This window comes from Bos mutus, chromosome 5 (assembly GCF_027580195.1).
Source record: "Bos mutus isolate GX-2022 chromosome 5, NWIPB_WYAK_1.1, whole genome shotgun sequence".
In the NCBI taxonomy this organism is placed as follows: Eukaryota; Metazoa; Chordata; class Mammalia; order Artiodactyla; family Bovidae; genus Bos; species Bos mutus.
Window position 1 is genome coordinate 104,713,034 of NC_091621.1, and position 13,826 is coordinate 104,726,859.

Sequence of the window (13,826 nt, forward strand, 5' to 3'; positions counted from 1 at the left end):
CCCATCCTTCCTCTTCAGCCAACTTATCAATAAGTGTGTAGTTTAGAAATGCGATGTGGATCAGCAAAAGTTTTTGCAGGCAAAAGCTTTGAGACTTCTTAGAATAAGCATATTTGAAACAAAAACGTCAAACTGTAGTCAATCAATGTCTGGCTGATATCTGAGAGGGGAACCCAGGAGGATGGAGCTCCCGGCCAGCTCCCCTGACCTTGAGTGAGGGTTTCCTTTGAGAGTTGCTGCAGGAAGGACCCTTACAGGTCAGAGGATAATCACTCAAGGATCCCTAGAGACTTTGTGCAAGTCAGAGCCTTCAAGGTGTCATCCTGGCCTCAGTGCCTAGGGGGCTCTGATGAGTATATTCAGTCAGTTCAGTTCAGTTGCTCGGTCATGTCTGACTCTTTGCGACCCCATGGACTGCAGCACACCAGGCCTCCCTGTCCATCATCAGCTCCTGGAGCTTGCCAAACTCATGTCCATTGAGTCAGTAAAGACATCCAACCATCTCATCCTCTATTGTCTCCTTCTCCTCCTTCAGTCTTTAGTCTTTCCCAGCATCAGGGTCTTTTTCAATGAGTCAGTTCTTTGCATCAGGTGGCCAAAGTATTGGAGCTTCAGTTTCAGCATCAGTCCTTCCAATGAATATTCAGGACTGATTTCCTTTAGGATTGACTGGCTTGATGTGCTTCCAGTCCAAGAGACTCTCAAGAGTTTTCTCCAACAGCACAGATCAAAGGCATCAATTCTTTGGTGCTCAGCTTTATGGTTATCAGTGCTCAGTTGCTTCAGTCGTGTCCGACTCTTTGCGACCCCATGGACTATATAGCCCACCAGGCTTCTCTGTCCGTGGGATTCTCCAGGCTAGAATACTGGAGTGGGCTGCCATTCCCTTCTCCAGGGGATCTTCCCAACCCAGGGATTGAACCCGTGTCTCCTGTGGCTCCTGCATTGTAGGCGAATCCTTTAACACTGAGGTACTGGGGAAATTATTGTTATAAATCATGTGAAATGCATTGCTTCAGAATAGAAGGAAGTGGGAGAAGGGGAGTTGGAGGTCAGGAAGTAGAATCCAACTGAAATTAGCAAAAGGCCCAAAGAAAAGCACGTTTGCACTTCCTGGGCACAATCCACTGGGCCAGACACAAATTCAGGCAGGAAGACTAAGAACTAAGGTGAGGTTAAGTGAGTGCACCAGACACAGGGGCCTAATGAATCCTGTGAATGAATGAACAGTGTCCACAAGCCAGCACACAGCTGGCCATCTCAGAGAGCACAGCTCCAGACATGCTGCCATTCCTGTGTTGTAGTCTTAACCTCCAGGACCTCAAAATGTGACCTTATTTGGAAATGGAGTTTTTACAGAAATGAACAGTTTTAAAGGATGTCATTAGGGAAGGCTCTGATCCAACATGACTGATATTCTCATGAAAAGGGGAGATTTTGGAACCTCCCTGGTGGTCCAGTGGTTAGAACACCGTGTTTCCACTACAGGGGTCCAGTTTCGACACTTGGTGGGGGATCTAAGATCCCACAAGCTATGCAGTGTGGATCCTCCCCCCCCCCAAAAAAAAAATCAGAAGAGGAAGCTGAAAGCAAAGAAGGAACCAAAGACTTTGCACAGAATGCCATAAGACAACATCCTGTGGGTCCTTCACTGGGCACATAGAAATCCTAGTTAATTGTTCATAGATATTTTCATATGATTTTGACAAAAACAGAAGATCGATCATTTTTTTTGGCTTGACGTGTGCTGTGACTTGCTTGTGCATTGCAGGGTTCGGTCTAGATTGTCATTAGACTGATGTCTACCTTCACAAAATAAAGGTAGCACTACGTGAAAAAGTTTGAAATAGGATTTGAGAATAGAATGGTGGTTCAAATAGCTCTTAACTTTTTGAAAAATCTGATGCCAAGCAATAAGACTTTTCAAGTCTGAGTTGAAAATTTACATTTCCCAAGTACTGCCTTTCTGAGGTATTGAAAGAGATTAGAGAAAAAGATTTCCCTTTGATATAATTTTTCTCATTTTCACTGTGTGGGAAAAAAAAGAATGTATTTCCCATAAATGGGAACTCTGCCCAGTGTCTCAAGAAATGTGTATTCCAGTGACAACTGTGAGGCCCTATTGGAGATAAAGCCCAAAATTTACTCATACTTTTAGATTATACAACTAATAAAAACTACCTTACTTTAATTCAGTGTTCTACACATGATAATACAGGACATGTTTAGGAAGCTTTTATAAGCCTATGGTGTTGTCTTGATTTCTACAAAGCGTGGTTGCCTTTTCTGTTTTCCTCTGTTCAGTGTATGACTTGTATTTTCCTTACCATGGGTTGCATTTTTCATTTTCCAAATTGGATCTTTTCCTGGAAATGTTTTCATGTTTTAATAAATTGTTTCAAACTGAAAAAAAAAAAAAAGCCAGAAGAGGCAGGAGCTGCGGGTTACCTGGGGTTCCCAGGGTTGGACCACATGGTGATGGAAACAACTGCAGCTTGTCCTGTGTTCAGCACGGGACAGAGGAGGCTGTGCTGAAGGCCAGCCCTCACTTTATTTTTGTTGTTTGTTTGTTTAATTTATTTATTTTATTTGGAGGCTAATTACTTTACAATATTGTAGTGGTTTTTGCCATACATTGAACTGAATCAGCCACGGGTGTACATGTGTCCCCCATCCTGAACCCCCCTCCCACGTCCCTCCCATCCCATCCCTCTGGGGTGCTCAGCACCAGCCCTGAGCACCCTGTCTCATGCATCAAACCTGGACTGGCTATCTGTTTCATATATGATAATATACATGTTTCAGTGCTATTCTCTCAGATCTTCCCACCCTCGCCTTCTCCCACAGAGTCCAAAAGTCTGTTCTATGCATCTGTGTCTCTTTTGCTGTCTCACATATAGGGTTATCATTACCATCTTTCTAAATTCCATATATATGCGTTAGTATACTGTATTGGTGTTTTTCTTTCTGTTTTACTTCACTCTGTATAATAGGCTCCAGTTTCATCCACCTCATTAGAATGGATTCAAATGTATTCTTTTTAATGGCTGAGTAATATTCCATTGTGTATATGTACCACAGCTTTCTTCTCCATTCATCTGCTGATGGACATCTAGGTTGCTTCCATGTCCTGGCTATTATAAACAGTGCTGCGATGAACATTGGGGTACACGTGTCTCTTTCAGTTCTGGTTTCCTCGGTGTGTATGCCCAGCAGTGGGATTGCTGGGTCATACGGCAGTTCTATTTCCAGTTTTTTTAAGGGATCTCCACACCGTTCTCCATAGTGGCTGTACTAGTGTGCATTCCCACCAACAGTGTAAGAGGGTTCCCTTTTCTCCACACCCTCTCCAGCATTTATTGTTTGTAGATTTTTGGATAGCAGCCATTCTGACCGGCATAAGATGGTACCTTCACTGTGGTTTTGATTTGCACTTCTCTGATAATGAGTGATGTTGAGCAGCTTTTCATGTGTTTGTTAGCCATCTGTATGTCTTCTTTGGAGAAATGTCTGTTTAGTTCTTTGACCCATTTTTTGATTGGGTTGTTTATTTTTCTGGAATTGAGCTGCAGGAGTTGCTTGTATATTTTTGAGATTAATTATTTGTCAGTTGCCTCGTTTGCTATTATTTTTCTCCCATTCTGAAGGCCGTCTTTTCACCTTGCTTATAGTTTCCTTCATTGTGCAAAAGCTTTTAAGTCTAATTAGGTCCCAATTGTTTATTTTTGCTTTTATTTCCATTACTCTGGGAGGTGGGTCATAGAGGATCCTGCTGTGATTTATGTCAGAGAGTTTTTTGCCTATGTTTTCCTCTAGGAGATTTTTAGTTTCTGGTCTTACGTTTAGAACTTTAATCCATTTTCAGTTTATTTTTGTGTATAGTGTTAGAAAGTGTTCTAGTTTCATTCTTTTACAAGAGGTTAACCAGTTTTCCCAGCACTGCTTGTTAAGGAGATTGTCTTTTCTCCATTGTATATTCTTGCCTCCTTTGTCAATGATAAGGTGTCCATAGGTGCATGGATTTATCTCTGGGCTTTCTATTTTGTTTCATTGATCTATATTTCTGTCTTTGTGCCAGTACCATACTGTCTTGATGACTGTAGCTTTGTAGTAGAGCCTGAAGTCAGGCAGGTTGATTCCTCCAGGCCCATTCTTCTCTCTCAAGACTGCTTTGGCTATTCGAGACTTTTTGTATTTCCATACAAATTATGAAATTAATTGTTCTAGTTTTGTGAAAAATACCATTGGTAGCTTGATAAGGATTGCATTGAATCTATGGATTGCTTTGAGTCATATACTCATTTTCACTATATTGATTCTTCCAACCCATGAACATGGTATATTTCTCCATCTATTTGTGTCCCCTTTGATTTCTTTCATCAGTGTTTTCTATATATAGGTCTTTTGTTTCTTTCAGTAGATATAGTCCTAAGTATTTTATTCTTTTTGTTGCAATGGTGAATGGGATTGTTGCCTTAATTTCTCTTTGTTTTCTCACTTTAAGGCCAGTTAAGGGGTGGGGGCTGTGATTGGGGCTCTTCAGTGAGCAAGCAGCCAACATCCAGGGCCAGGAGAAACTGAGTGGGTCTGGGGGTAAGCTGTGGTTACGAAGGCTAGGAGGCATTGAGAAAGTTGCCCAAGCTTGGAGGCTCTTAAGGAGTAGACCCAAGTCTCAAACCCAGATATCCAAGCTCCTGTTCAGGCGCCCAGTACACTTGACCACAATGCAAGTGAAGAGACATCTGGATGCCAGGTTGAACTGCAAACACTGCTCATGTCTGTGGTCATGGTTAATAGCCCACGTTTCCAAAAATGAAATGTATCTCCCTTTTGGAGAAGGAAATGGCAACCCACTCCAGTATTCTTGCCTGGAGAGTCCCATGGATGGAGGAGCCTGGTAGGCTATAGTCCATGGGGTCGCAAGAGTCAGACACAACTGAGAAACTAAGTACATCTCCTTTTAGCATTCATTCATTCACTCATCCCCTCACTCACTTATTCATCAGGGAAGCATCTGTTTGGCTCTAGCCCCTACTCTCTCTTCCTCCCTTCAATATCCATATACAGTCAGTCCCGTACACATGAATGAGTTATGTTCCAAGAGCATGTCTGTAAGTCCAATTTGTTAGTAAGTCGAACAAAGTTAGCCTAGGTACCCAACTAACACAATCGGCTACATAGTACTGTACTGTAACAGGTTGATAATGCTTATCAAACAAATAATACATAAAAAACACAAAAATAAAGACAGCATTTTTAATCTTTCAGTACAGTACCTTGAAAAGTACAGTAGTACAGCACAACAGCTGGCACACAGGGGCTGGCATCGAACAGTCAAGAAGAGTAAGATGGTGGAGCTGAAGGATCTTCAGCAATAGGAGACAGAGGCTTGTGTTGTGTCCAAGTCTTTGAGAGCCCATGGACTGTTGCCTGCCAGGCTCTTCTGTCCATGGGATTTCCCAGGCAAGAACACTGGAATGGGTTGCCATTTCCTTCTCCAGGGAATCTTCCTGACCTAGGGATCAAATCCAGGTCTCTTGTGTCTCTTACATTAGCAGGTGGATTCTTTACCACTGAGCCACCTGGGAAAGGAGACAGAGGGCAAGCTGCAATTTTGCTCATTCCTGATGTTGATGGAATGCATGTTCACCTCTTTGAAAGTTCACACCGTGAAGGTTCTTAAGTAGGGGCTTATTGTACTGTGTTCTGCCCACAAGCCAGGCTCAGGTTCAGCTCAGGCCACAGCAGGGAAGCCATGACCTCGATTATGGGGCAGAAGTCCCCCTTGTACATAAGTTCTTCATGGTGAGTTTCTAGAGGGAGGAGTAAAGAACTGATGTGTAGAAGTTAGAATTTCACAGAAAAGGCAGTGTTTGAAGTCAATCTTGGAGGACCAAGAGGAATTTAAAAGGTGGGTTTTGAGAGAAAGGGCATTCCGATACAGAGTGTAACATGGGCCCAGGGAGGGTGGGCTCGAGTGCTGGTCACTTTCAGGGTAAAGTGGGTCTGCAGCAGCGGCCAATGATTCCTGCTAAGTTTCTCTCCCTCCACGTAATCAATTCCCTCTCTCTCAGAGAGCACCCAGCCCCTGGTATTTGTTGCTGGCTCAGGACCTGGGTAACTCTGAAAATGACAGAGGGGCATATACAGGATCATCATGATAACTTGGATTAAATAATGTAAACTTGTAAACAGGACCAGAATCTCCCTGAGTCTGTGCAGGTTATGGACAACTTGAACATCCTCTCTGTTGATTCAATTACATACACGCCCAATGAACTTATTATGAAATTTTACTAAAAACCAGTGACATTTACAGACTGCAGTAGGAACCCTGTCACTCTGGCTCTGGGAACACAGGTGCCTAGGCAGTCCACTTTACCTGGCTGCCCAGGTAAAGCGCTAGGTAGAGGGGACCCCAATCCAAGCTGGGCTGAACCTGGAATGGAAGGAGCCAGAGCCAGCCTTTTTGGATTGCATTGGTGAGCTCTGCTCGACCAAACCCATGATGGTACTTAGGACAGGCCATAGTTTTGTGAGTCTTCAGCAAAGCTCACAAAGTAATCACAGCGATTCCTCACTTAAGGGCCTCCTAAAGGCTAGTGCTGGGGTCGGGGAGAAGAAGCCCCCACTCTTTCAAGGCCCAACAAACACAGAAGTCACCGCCAAATGCCCTGAATAGGAGGCCAGAAGGACCTTAGGGTCCTGACTTGAAAAAAAATTCCAACAACTTCTGCTGACAGTAGAAGCAAGGGAGCGGCATGTTGGCATATGCTGAAAGGGGCATTTGTTGCCTGCGTTCGCTGGGGTATTTTGTGTGCTGCAGAGGAATCCGAACCTACAGTAATTCATCAGTGTAAACGTTTAACAGTTTAGTTTGAGTAATATGGTTGCACCATTTCTCCCCAGCTTCTCCCAAACATAGTAGGATGCTACCAACACGACACAAAGGTTTCCAACGTTAATTGATGAAGATGGTAACTCCACGATGCTGTGTCCACTCAGAGACGTCAACCTCCTGGCTGCGGGGCTGGGAGTTCTAAAATGCGATCTACGCAGCTGTGGTTGTAATTGTTTCATGTCACATTGACCGGGCACGTCTACGAATTTTAACACCAGTCTTAAAAAATTCCAGTGACATCTGTTGAGAGTTTAATTGTGAGTGTAAAAAAAAAATCATTAAAGGCACAGTCAAGAGATCAATTTTCAGACTGTTTAAACAACACGGTGGCTATCAGGCGGTGGAGACATGACTAAATTAATCTCCAGAGTGGCCGCGCTTAATGTACAGGGGGCAGGAGTGGATGGAAGACAACTTAAATGAAGTAGGAAAAGACGGGCAAAGAGGGATGAGGCGAGAGCCAGAGGAGACCAGGAATGGGAAAGTGGGCCATCTCCCGTCCCATCGGAAAGTGTCCCCGACCCCGGGATGACATGGTGGGCGTCCCGTTTCCCGCAGGTTTGGCTGGAGGTGGGGGCGGAGAAGAAGAGGAGCGGCCCGGGGAGCCGCCAGGAGCCACTTTTGTTCTGCGATCCCGGCGCCGGGTCGCGGCGGGGCGGCAGTGCGCAAGCGCGGGCGGGGCGGGGTAGGGGCGGCTGGGGGCGGGGCGAGGCCAGTGGGCGGAGCCGTGCAGGGGCGGGCTCGTGTTCGGGCCCCGCCCCCCGCCGCCCCGGCCCGCTGCATCCGGGCACTGCCCGAATTAGCATCGTGCCGAGGCACAACTTTGCCGAGGCCCCAGCGAGATCCAGGCGCGCGCCGGAGGAAATATAGTCCCTGCCTCCTGGCAGCTCGCGCGGGGGCTGCGCGGGGGCTCCCGGCGCCGGGGCCGGGGGTCGGGGGGGCCATGCGCCGGGCCGCGCCCGCAGCCCGGGAACTCGGAGCAACTTGCCGGGCTGCCTGAGGAGTTGAGGGGGCGCGCGGCCGCCTTTCCCCCCAGTCTCCAGACCCCCCTCCCTCCCTTTTCGGCCGTGGGGGAGGGGGCTCGTGTCCACCCCCGGCGACCCCCGCACCATCCGAGGAGACCCGATCCGCTCGCGTCCGCCCGGACCCCCGCGGAGCAGCGCAACTCCCCGGGAGCCGGGGCCAAAGTGAGCGCAAAGTGCTGCCCAAGTTGCCGAGATGGAGCTGCAGAGCCGGCCCGAGGCGCTCGCCGTGGAACTTGCGCGCCACCAGGTAGGCGGTCGGGGGCTGCTGGCCTCGGGGGCCCGGGGTTCGGGGTCCGGAGCCCGGCGTCCTCTTCTTCGTCGCAGGGCGCGCAGAGCTGGAGAGGCCCCCTCCTTTAAGCCTGCTGCCCCAGGGATCGGGGGAGTGTGTACATGAACGGACTCCCCTTTGGGCTTCCCCTCTGCGCCGCCCCCCTCCGTTTCGTGCAGTCCAGCACAGTTTGAGGGATCGGGGGCGCTTGGGACCCGAACCCAGTGTCTTCTCTTTCTCGGGCAGGATCTGCAGGACGAGGGTCCCGGGAGAGGGCCCCCTGCGTGCGCTTGCCCGGTTGTGTGTGTGTGTGAGTGTGAGTGTGTACGCCCACTCCCTCCGCCCCCACCCCCCAGGTGCAATGCTGTACAGTTTGCGAAAGTAGTTTTGGCGATAGTTGCTTGGGCGAGCAGCGGCTCGGCGGCCGGAGCCCGGGCGGTGTTGCGGCGCGCGCGCGCGCGCGCGCGTGTGTGTGTATGTGTTGGGGAGATTAGGACGCGACTTGAATATTTATGAGCTTTGCTCGACACGGACTCGCCGTGTTTACTTGGCTCTTTGTTCCTCCCCCCTCCCCCCGGCACACACTCACACTCCCTCGCACACGCACCCGGGCCTGCAAACTTGCACGGCTCGGGGCGCGCCGCCGGGTGGCCGCGGCCCCCGCCCCGCCCCGCGAGCTGCCCCGATGAGGCGGCAGCCACAGGTAAGCGGCCCCGCGCGGCACTGCCCGGCCGCCTCGCGTGCGGGACGCGGCCCGGGGAACTCGGGCGGGGAGGGGGCGGCGGCCCCGCGGAGCCCCGGGCACACTGGACCCCCCCCCCACCCCGGGGCGGCTGGCCTGAGCCCGCGCCTCCGTGTTTCCGCAGAACGGCGACCTCAAGAAACAGCTGCACGAGCGGCAACCGCGGATCGCCGCGCTCAGCGACAAACAAGTAAGCGAGCCGGAGCCGGGCCCCCGTCCGGGGTGGCGGGGTGGGGGGACTAGGAGGGGTAGCCGGGCACTTGGGTAGCACCCTAAAAAGTGCTGGCCTCGGCGCCGCGCGCTCAGACTCCCAAAGGAGTCTCTGCGATCTTCAAAGTTACCCGCCCACCCCCTGCTTCTGGGAAGAAGAGGCCAGGGTCTTGGAGGCCGAAGCGGGGGGCAGCGCGGCTCCCGCCGTGGCCGAAGGAGAGAAGCTGCCCTTAAAAGGCGGCGAGCAGCCCGGCGTCCATTTTGAGTTGGTGGACATGTTTTTGGAATGTGGACATTTCTCCCGCTCGGTGTCCCCCCCCCAACCGCCCCCGTCCCCGGCCTCCCGCGGGCGTCAGGGTGCGGAGAGAGGGGGTGGTCATTCGAGCCTGGACACCAAACTCCTTGGAAGTGGGTTTTTTTTGCGGGGGGGGAGCTTTACGGCACAAATCTTAATTTAAAGAAATCGTTCTTCCTCCGGGCTCCCCCCTCCCCTCCCACTTCTCCGGCATCACTTTTATTCTCGGAACCTGACGCCAGCCAGCTCCCGGGGAACAAAAGAAAGGCGCCCCCGGGACCCCCCGGTTCTGCCCAACTTTGGGTCTCCGGGCACCGGGTGTCCACTGGGGCCCTCGAGGAGCTGCTCGCCATGGGGATGGGGACGGGGGCCCGGCAGCCCACCCCTCCCGGCCCCCTTGGTGAGGAAAAGTTGTCCATTGTGACTTAGTTGAGCGGAGCTCAGCGCTGGAGGGGTTTCAGCACCGCGAACAGAGGCCGCCGCCGCCGCCGCCGCCGGAGCGCGGCCGGCCGCGCGCCCCGCCCCCTCTCCCTCCCCGCTCCCGCCCCTCCCCCTCCGCGCCCCTCCCCCCACGCCCCCTCCCCACACTTGCACCCCCGCCCCTTTCCCAAGCCGAGAACTTTGAGCTGCGCAGCCAATGGCGCTCTCGGGGCTCCGAGGCTGGCGGGGGCGGGGGCGCCGGCTCCGTCCCCGCGGCCCCCTCCTCTCCTCCCTCTGTCCGCCCCGCGGGCCCGCTCCCCCCGCCCCGCCTCGCAGAGCCCCCCCTCCCGCCCCACGGGCCTTCGATCGCGCTTCCTTCGGAATGCCGGCCGCCGGCGTCAGCCTCAAACTTGGACCGCGCCCACCCCCGCCCCCGCCCCCGCCCGCGGATCCGGTCCCCTTCTCGCTCCCTCAACTCCGGGTCGGGGGCGGGCCGGATCCGAAGCCCCCCGCCTCCCCGGAGGGATGGTCGGTGTAGGGGAGAGACGTGGACGTGGCTGGCGGGGGTTGGCGGCGACCCCGGCGAGGGAGAACTCGGAGGCCGGGTGTGCGTTTCGAGTCTTTTTAAAGTTGCAAAGTGGTGGAAGGGGGGCATGCAGAAGAGGAGGAGGGGGCCGGGGGCTGCGGAAAGAAAGACGGCTGTGGCCGCGGGTCGGCGCCTGGTCGGGGGCGTCGGGCTGGACGCGCGGGTGGGGACGAACGCGTTAACCCCTTTCCCGCGGTGCCGCGGCCCCCCCGCCCGGGAGTGGAAGCTTCCATTCCCGTCTGAGGAGGGGGGGGCGGGGGGGGGCGCCTGGCGCGCGGCTCCGGCGAAGTCGGGGAGTTCGCGGGGCGGGGGGAGGGGACCCAGGCCCGGCATTACCATTTTGATTGCTTTGATGCCATTTTTGGAGGGGGAGGGGTTGGGAGACCCTTCTGCGCTGAGCACAAAGATGTTTAATCACTGTGTGAAATCAAATCAGATACTTAAAAAAAAAAAAATCCATCACCAAATCTCGTACCTTGTGATAGCTGAGGGTTCCTAAGCTCCCTTTTTTTTCCCCACTGGGTAAAACGGCAAGTTGTTGACTCTTCTGCTCCGAGTAGAAGATTTAAAAGAGAAAATTCCACTGAGCCGGCAGCTCTCCTCGCAACAATGTCTCTTTATGTGTGCTTGTACAATACGTGGCAATAGTTGTACTATTTGGAGTGGCTTTTCGGAGCTTAGGTTTGCTCCTTTCTGTATTGTAGCAACTATTTCCAGGCTGTTTAAATTTTTATGATGATAGTAAATGAGTAGCTATTTATTATCTGTCATGCCTGAATTTAGATGAGGCCGGGGAGAGAAACATTGGAAAATCGTGTTTGAAGGTTGCGGGTGCCGCTGGTGGGGGCGGGGGGGTGCGGGGAGGAGCCGTCCTACTCCGTTCTGCCTTTGCCTTTAAATCTGGACTCGGAGAAGGATGCTGCTGAACGGAATGTACCTCCATCTTTTTTGTGTGTGTGAGTGTGTGTTTAAAAAAAGGAAGAAAGAGAACAAGGAAAACTTTTGTTCCCTGACCTTTTAAAAATATTTCCCTCTGAGATGACTAAAAATAACGTCTGGGGAGCGGCCGGCGTTTGTCCTGGCCATCGGAACTTGTGTTTGTCACTGTGAGCGTGTTGTTTTTCCTTTCTCCTTTGTGGCATTTTATATAGCAGGGGCTCATAAAAGAGGGAGGGAGGGAGCTGGGGCCGTGGTGCAGCATGCTAATAAAGCTGCCTCGGCTCTCCCGAGCTCCGCGGTGGAATCTTTCAGAGGTCACCTATGAAATGAGTTGGTAGACTTAACATTTACTCACCTCTGTCTCCTTGGGAGAGTTTGGTGGAGATTGGCAGCTTGGCTGGGGAAAGGGTCGGAGGAATGAGCCCTTGGAGGTGATTAAGGGCTGCACTGGGGGTCTCTCCAAGAGGGGTGATGGGCTCTGCTTGGTTATCCCAGCACCTGCCTAAGGAGCTGGAATGGATGATCTGAGCTGAAAAAGCCAGTAGTGTTTCAGAGTTTGCTTTCAACTCAACAGAAAAGTAAAGTAGTGTTGCTTGAGAGATTTGCTTGGGGGGAAAACTCACACCATCTTCCCCTGCGGAGATGTGTTTCTGTCCTGCTGCTGCTTGGACGATGGCATATAAAGGTTAAGTTTCAATTAAAAGTGCACCCGTGAAGGTGATGAACTGCATAGTAAAATGGACGAATGACCTCATTATCCACATTTGTTAGAAATACAATAGCAGCGAGTAATATCTTTTGGTGCCTAGCCATCAATTTCCCATTTGTGCCCTTGGCACTGGAATTTTTTTCAGTTACTTCTGGAAACACGGACGAGGGCTTGGAGATGTTTTTCCAGGACTCCTAGGAGTAGATAGTTGTTCGTTGGTCAGAAGTAGAGAGAAATTGTGTGTTAGTGTCCAGCGTTTCTTCCACCATGGCTGGACCAGGGGATAAATGGGAAACCAGCATCTGTAGGACCTTGCTGTTTGAAAACAGAGTTCACTTTTTTTTTTTTTTTTTTTTTAAAGAGGAAGCTGTAGGAGTTGGTCAGTAGCCCTTGATAGCCAGGCTATTTGAAAACAGAGTTCATGTTTTTTCTTTTTTAAAAAAAGTGGTCAGCAGCCCTCGGTGGTCAGGCTGCATTCCGGGGGTGGCCCCCCCACCACTGGGCTGTGACCCCCGTGGAGGAAGGACCCCTCGTCTTTAACAAGATATGATGTGTGAAGACTCCATTAGTTGCTCCAGTGGTTTTACGCCATGAATTTGCAGCACATGCAGAGAGGCAGTAACATTTTTATCTAAATTGTCAAGCACTTCCGTGTAAATAACAGGCCCATCATAAATACCACAGGGTTTTTTTTTTTTTTTCCTTCCTCTTTGGAGTTCTCAGCACAACACTTAAACACCATGTGAAGCAGGCATCTTCATGCAAGTTCAGCTTCACCTTGGAGTGAGAAGACCTCCGGTATGAACTGCAGGGCGTGCTGGTCTGGCAGAGAGACTCCCCTCCCCCCCCCACTCCACTGCCCAGTGAACTTGGGGCCTTGCATGCTGCCCGATGCATCGATTTGATGAACTCTGGATTCCGAGGGGCTGTCCTCAAGCGCAGCAATAAAAATATGTCTTCTTGAAAGGTATGATGTGTGTGGCATTCGCTCAGGCGCTGAAGCACGCCTTCACTGTGATTCACTAGCTCCGGTGGACACCCAAGGGTCCCACGGTGGAAGCGTTCGCCGAACAGAACTGCAGGGTGGGTCTATTCTGAATGCTTCCCAGTTGCTTTCAACCCTTCCATTAAAGGATGCTCCATTCTTCAGGTTCTGACCCCGAGTCTGCGCGAATCCAGGAGGCTAAATGTCAGTCTTCCTCACCTAGAGTTCAAGATGTCATTCTTCAAATAGCACCTTTACATGGGAAGGAGAAAACTGATGCCGTCTCCATCTTTCTTAGTCTGGAAACGAGCACAGGGTTGAGACAGCAGGGGCTCAGTCCTGGCTTTCCCCAAGTGCCCCCTGCTTGGCTGTGACCCCTTACTCCCCCCTCAACCCCCTCCACAGCCAGTCTCTAGGACCCACACTTCTATCCAAGCCGAGTTTTCCTGTAGTCTCTCTTCCCCTGCATCTGTCCACCCCTCTGGTCCCTCCCCCATTATCCCTTAACTGGAAGATTGCAGTAGCCTTCTCACTGCATCCACTTAAAAAACATTATTGAAATAGAATTCAGATATTGCGTACTTCACCCATTTAAAGTGTACAGTTAAGTATTTTTTATACCTTTACAGTTATTTGCAGCCCATCACCACCATCAGTTTTAGAATATTTTCAGAATATTGTTGTTCAGTCTCTCAGTTATGTTAGATTCTTTTCGATCACATGCACTGCAGCACACCAGGCTCCTT

General features: G+C 51.2%; 1 protein-coding gene across 1 annotated transcript in view; it reads left to right on the plus strand.

Moving 5' to 3' along the window:
• The first annotated feature begins 7,711 nt into the window (after positions 1-7,711).
• The window catches only part of PHF21B (PHD finger protein 21B), an 86,244-nt gene continuing 80,129 nt past the window's right edge, over positions 7,712-13,826 (plus strand). The window contains exons 1-2 of the mRNA XM_070370074.1: positions 7,712-8,173; positions 9,061-9,126. Of these exons, the coding sequence (XP_070226175.1) occupies positions 8,120-8,173; positions 9,061-9,126 (120 nt within the window). The 5' untranslated portion in view covers positions 7,712-8,119. The remainder of the gene's footprint in view (positions 8,174-9,060; positions 9,127-13,826) is intronic.